At 32.3% G+C, this 6,167-nt stretch overlaps 1 protein-coding gene across 1 annotated transcript; it reads right to left on the bottom strand.

Annotated features, from left to right (window-relative positions):
* Positions 1–2,824: 2,824 nt before the first annotated feature.
* LOC139096798 (27 kDa hemolymph protein-like) lies at positions 2,825–4,133 on the bottom strand. The gene is made up of 3 exons (XM_070648552.1): positions 4,023–4,133; positions 3,491–3,678; positions 2,825–3,418 (listed from the first exon to the last, which is right to left on the bottom strand). The coding sequence occupies exons 1-3, from the start codon at positions 4,072–4,074 to the stop codon at positions 2,873–2,875; spliced, it is 786 nt and encodes a 261-aa protein (XP_070504653.1). The 5' UTR covers positions 4,075–4,133; the 3' UTR covers positions 2,825–2,872.
* Positions 4,134–6,167: the final 2,034 nt, after the last annotated feature.

Raw genomic sequence — 6,167 nt, 5'->3', positions numbered from 1 at the left:
AAACGATTTTTTGAATGATCTAAACGGATTCTGGTAGACAATTAAAAGCATAATTTTATGAGCATAAAAGTTTTTTGATTACATACATTTTGAATTTATAAAATACGTTAAACACATTTTTTCAAGTAATTTTAAGTTTTCATTTATGTTTCACTTTTTATTATTATTTATTGATTAAAGCATATTTAATATGTTTATTTTATTACTATGATCTTAATTTTTATAAATTAGATAAGAATTTCAACTAAATCTAAATTACGATAATATTTGGGTAAAAATGGAAAAATGCATAGAAATTACATTTAACGTATTTTATAAATTCAAAATGTATGTAATCAAAAAACTTTTATGCTCATAAAATTATGCTTTAAATTGTCTACCAGAATCCGTTTAGATCATTCAAAAAATCGTTTCCTGTGATTAATTATGCTGATTTTTGTGAAAATGTCATGTAAAAATAGGCAGAGTTGAAATACCGATTTTTCAGTTGTACAGAGTTGTATTCAAAATATCTCTTCACTGCAATTTAGTATGTTGGATGTTCTATTATAAAAGCATAACAGCAAAATTTTTAAGTTATTGAAACATGCCGAACTAGGGTGATTAAAAAGTATGGTTTTGTCATGATTCAAAGCTCTTGTGTTCCAACCCTGGACAATTACATAAACTATAACTAATTTTTTTGGATACCTAAAAGAAAGACCTTTCCAAAAATATATAATATGTCATACTTTTAATTACTAGTTTTAGAAATATCGTTCAATTTCTGAAATTTGTGGTTTTCGCATTTCTATCTGAAAGGCCTCAAGTCGAACGGGATTTTGTATGGAATAGTCAACTCGACTCAATTTAAATTGTGAGTCAACTTCTGGCACTTGAAATCAGCTATTACAATGTCCTGAAGCCAAATTCGTGACATAGCAGTGCCCTACCAAACTCGCTGTGCTACTCGAGTAAGTTTGCAAGACGCTTTTTGATAAAGATCAAGGTTTTTGGCAATGCACTCCAGTTTGATCATTGATGCCATTTAACTGAAAACACAGATGACCTTCTTATTCTTAGCATTTGTGATTTACTGTTCAGATTTTAATTTGAATACAAAATCTTATAAATATTCAGATCTTTAAACTAATTAGCATTATCTTGTTCAGTGGTAGATAACCTTTTGCTTTTTGTGGTACATCTTGGTAGTAAACCTCGACTAAAATCGTAAACGGCGTACGCATCCCATTTCCAAGGATTTTTGGCGGTATACTATTGTCCCGCGATCCACAGGTTGTCCACAACTGATCTAGTTATTATTCATCCCCAACTCCTTTATTATTCTTGTTTTCATCTAAATCAACACAATATCACCAGCAACATGAAGACATTCTATGTCATTTACAGGAGCAATAGTCTAGAATAAGATGAAAAGCTATTTAATGTCATCGTAGCTTTACAATTTTCCATTTTCCACCTTTTCACTGTTTTCTCGTTCAACAAACGAAGTATTAAGTACATCAAAACACACCCCAAAGCATCGCATAGCATATTTATAAAGAGCATAGTAGAAATTCAAATGCGCGTACATTGGAAAATTGAGTTGCTTATGCGAGGAAGTTTCATTATACAGAACATAGATCTGAAAATATTTGCATGTGAGTCGAGTACTAGTTGTTGTTTAAATAATGCAAGTCAAAGGATGAGAACGGAAGGAATGTCAATGATAGTTCAACAACATGACTCTTTTATGCTCATGTAAATCCTTATAATCTCTTTGAGTTTTGTAATCTCATTTTTATTGTGTAAATTTTTTTTACCAAACAATCATCAACAACAGCAATGACAACGGTACCAAAAAGTGTCGTACACGTAAAGGTGTTAAGCAGACGAAAGAAGGTTGGTGTACGAGATGAGATTATCGTTGTAACTGATAAGAATAATTTTTGTATTAACATGTTGACTTCATGTTTTTATTTTAATTGCTTCTCGTTGCTTAATGATGTCAATTTTTGTGCCTTTATTTGAATGTTTGTGACTTTTTGCAATCGATTTACTTATAATGACGAAAATATTCATAGTTTGCTTGACTTTAGCTACTATTTTGATTGGGAAACGTTTGGAAATTAGGTAACGCATTTTTAAGGCTTTTTTTCTCTTATCGTAATGATTTGTAGCTTAATCATGATCCGAATTGTGTCCTTCCCCTCCCTCCCTTGATCAATTCACATAGAATGACGTTGATAGATATAGTTTGACCTGATTTCAGCTTCTATTTTGATGAGAAATTATTCAAAAATTATGTAATGCATTTTTAAGGTCACTTCCTCAAATCGTGACGCTTTGTAGGTGAATCATGAACCAAATAGAGACCTTTCCCTTTCTTCCTTGATCGATTTACATAGAATGACGTTAATAGACATAGTTTGTCTCGATTTCGGCTACTATTTTGATCGGGAAATGTTCAGAAATTACGTAACGCATTTTTAAGGCCACTTCCTGTCATTGTAATGCATTGTAGTTAAATCACGAACCGAATTGTGAACTTCCCTTCCTTCCCCTAATCAGTGTACAAAGAATGACGTTAATATACATAGTTTGCTTGATTTTAGCTCCTATTTGGATAGGAAATGTTCAGAAATTACGTAATGCATTTTTAAGGTTCCTTCCTTAAATCGCAACGCTTTGTAGCTGAGTCATAAACCAAATTGTGATCCCCTAAGTGTTCCCCTAAGCGTTACGCAATTTCCAAACGATCCCTGATAACAGAATGTGTATTGCATGATACTAAAATATCAAAGTAATGTCAAACTAGTTCAATATTGTTCTATAAATATTTAAATTGAGCTCATTATCATGAAATTTTATTTCTTTCTATTTTTAATCACAACTAAGCATTTTTACAAACTGTTTCTTTTTTGACATATCTGAACATTGCTTCTGCCAAATTAGCTGATGTACTTTCTCGACAATTTTCCAATTCCGAAACCACACAATTTTCAAATTTCTTAATATCAGCACAATTTTCTCGTGATATTTTGAATGTAGGTGGACTATCAAAGGTCATAATGTTGTATTTCTCAAAGTTCTTTCTAAAGCATGTAGCTAAATTATTAGCTTTAGATTTGAAGCATTCTGGTCCACTTTCAGAAATGAAAAGTGCAATTTGATTTCCGTTGTTATGGCACACAAAGTCTAAAATTCTAGTGACCATTCTCATGAAGACTATCTTAAAAGCTTTTTCTTCAGCATTAAGGCACACAGTTGTAGCATTTGCGAATGTATCGAGGCATTTTAAAACAGGATTCTTTTTGATACAATATTTACCAAAAACAATATCTAAATCCCCAGTTGGCTTCGCTTTTTCAATTTCCTCTTCAATATTGCTAAAATCTACAAGATCTTGAACACACTCGTTGAATGTTAATGCTGCGGCCTAAATAAATTAAATAAATGTTTGAAAATTTCCATTGAATAATTTTTCTACAACAACAAAAATATTATTTACCGAAACATCATCATAAGCAGTGTCACTTCCAGAAGCTTCCAAACATTTTTGCTTTAAGGCATCGGTAATTTTATTCATTCCATCCTCAATCTGGGTTGAATTCAATTCTGGTAAGGTGATACCCTCTGGTAGGTATGTTTTAATCGAATCTCTTATACCATTGATGTCAGGTGAAATTGGAGAGTTTGCTAAAAATATTTTTAACGGAATTATTACAGAAATTTGGAGCTTTTTGACTTGATCTTCCTGAGCGACACAAATGAATCTGCCATGGAGCTTTGTAGGATCCGTTAAACTTCTTTTAATAGTACCAAATGGATGGTTTGTCTATTTGAAAGCCTAAAAGGAGTCTTAAATGCTCTGTGGCGGAGCTTTCTTCATTTGTGTCGCTCGGGTCTATGCTTAACAATGTAAAATCGGATGTTCTGATTTGTATTAACTTTTAATTCTTTTAAAGTAATTCAAAGCTTAACAGAAATCAATCAAAAATTTCTGAAGAATTTCCAACTACAAATTTGCAGCAAAAACTTACCCAAAATGCAAGGAATATACAAAATTGAGAGCAATAACTTAGTCTTATCCATCACTTTTTATGATTTATTCAAATAGCCTTGCACACTCGATTGAAGTCAAACTTGAAATGATCATTATAAAAACGAGAGCATATTGAATATTCAGAGTAAAAAGTTTATTGATAAAGAAATAAATTCCTTGACTGAGAAGAAAATAACGAGAGATTTTATGAAAAAAATATTGTTTGAGATTACTCACAAAAATTGGGAGGTTCAATGACTCATGATACCCTTGAAATGTCTTATCGCTAGTTCTTACAATTGTAATTGATATTTCCGGATTCACAAAAGATTGTTAGAACTGGTCATCAACTGGGCATTAAGTTGCCCTTCCGAATAGCACAAATTGAAAGATTAAACCTTAATCTAGTAATAGGCAGATGTGACTTTGACAGGGTGTAGGTGGATTTGAAACGAATCCTGTAATAAATCAGAGGCTCTCAAAGGATCACAGTCTGAAAATGGCTCGAAATTGGCCCCAGTCTGACTTAACTTTAGTCTAAGACCGAATTTCATCGAATTCGATTTCACGATAGAGTTACCCTGGTCTGTACCTGATTTTCAGCTATTTTTAAGTCGTGTGTTTCCTTGGTTCGGGCTTTAATAAGTTGCATATAAAGTGAATCTTAAAGCTTTGAACAAATTCTCATCAATTTACACTCAATAAAATTGCACAAATTTCTTTCATTTCATTTTCAATTAAACAGCAACAAAAGCTTCAAGCAGCATACTCATAAATCAATACAGAACAAACATTCAAGCCTTTTTCATTAACTAAAATCAATTTAATGAATCAAAAAATAAGGGAACGAATAAAAAGAATGAGAGATGAGCAATTGGTCTGCAAATTGAATGCAATAATACTAAGACAAAAGGAAACTGTAATTGTAAGCAATCCATTTAATTGCTCTTTTCTTTTGCCTAAGGATGTTACAAGCATGTAAGAAAATACAGAGTAGATGGATTATGTGAAGAATTTTCTCGAGCATTTTATTTTAGAAAATTTGGTCGTTTTGGGACTTGCAAGGAACTTATGTCCGGAAAGAACTACGTTGAAATGACCAAAAATCAATTTCCAGACCATTTTGGCTCTTGCTTGAAGCTAGATTTCAACGAAAATGTCTTGAAGTCATAGTCAAGCTAGCTTGGGGCCGGATTTTCAGTCATTTCTACACAGTGTGCCTTGTTGAAGATCTAAAACTATTAAGGTTGAAGGCTGAAAGGGTATACGGGACCGATATAATGCGTCAAATCTTATCTTTCGCCCTAAAATGGATCGAAACTGCGTTGTTTTGATGCCTTAGCGAAAAAGGGGTTTGGTCGGTAAAAATGCGCCTTATCCATTCTTCTACCTCAACTCACTTCCCTTTACTTGAAAACATCAAGAGAAAAAGTTCAAAATAAGAAGAAGATTTATAAGAGAAAGAAGAATGAAAGCTTCTGAAAACATCAAATGTGATTGTACAATGCACTTAAAAATTAAATTCATCGTGCACAGCAAAGTCCATTTCTAATATGTAGAGGAAAAAACATACAATGTATGTCAAATTTAAGTGCAATAAGAAATCAATCAAGCGCTAATAGAAATAAATTTAATTGCACCTTCTTCTAAATATCAGACATGATCGAAATGTAGCAGAAAAGTTTCAAAATCTTGACTTGACTGAAAAACGGAAATGAAAATTCAGCAAAGAGAGAGCAACGTTGAGAGAATCAGACGTAGAGAGCATAAGGAGAAGCTGAAATCAATGACGGCGGAAGGAAAACATTGCAACAAAAGCAAGCAAAGAAAGAAAATGTTTTTGGAAGAGAATAAAAAAATGTTAAAGTTTCTCATTGCTTTTCTTCTTTCTGCTGTTTATGTGTACTTGCTTTTTCATCGAAATTACATGCTAGTAATGATTGAAATTGCTTTTTCCCATTCCACTGTTTGTGTACCTATCATGTTGTTTGTCTCCATATAAAAGTTTTTAAGGCAAAATAACAATCAATTCGATTTTCGGTGAATTATTGCTGCTCAAATCTCGTCTACTTAGGTAATGAAATTTATTGCAATTTAAGCAATCTTGTTCTACAAACACTAGAGCATGTTCTTAATTTGATGA

Source organism: Chironomus tepperi, unplaced genomic scaffold, assembly GCF_022539635.2.
Source record: "Chironomus tepperi strain 1889 unplaced genomic scaffold, CSIRO-AGI_Ctep_v1 contig_406, whole genome shotgun sequence".
In the NCBI taxonomy this organism is placed as follows: Eukaryota; Metazoa; Arthropoda; class Insecta; order Diptera; family Chironomidae; genus Chironomus; species Chironomus tepperi.
Note: the sequence above shows the minus strand (reverse complement) of the source record. Positions and strands in the feature narration are given on the sequence as shown.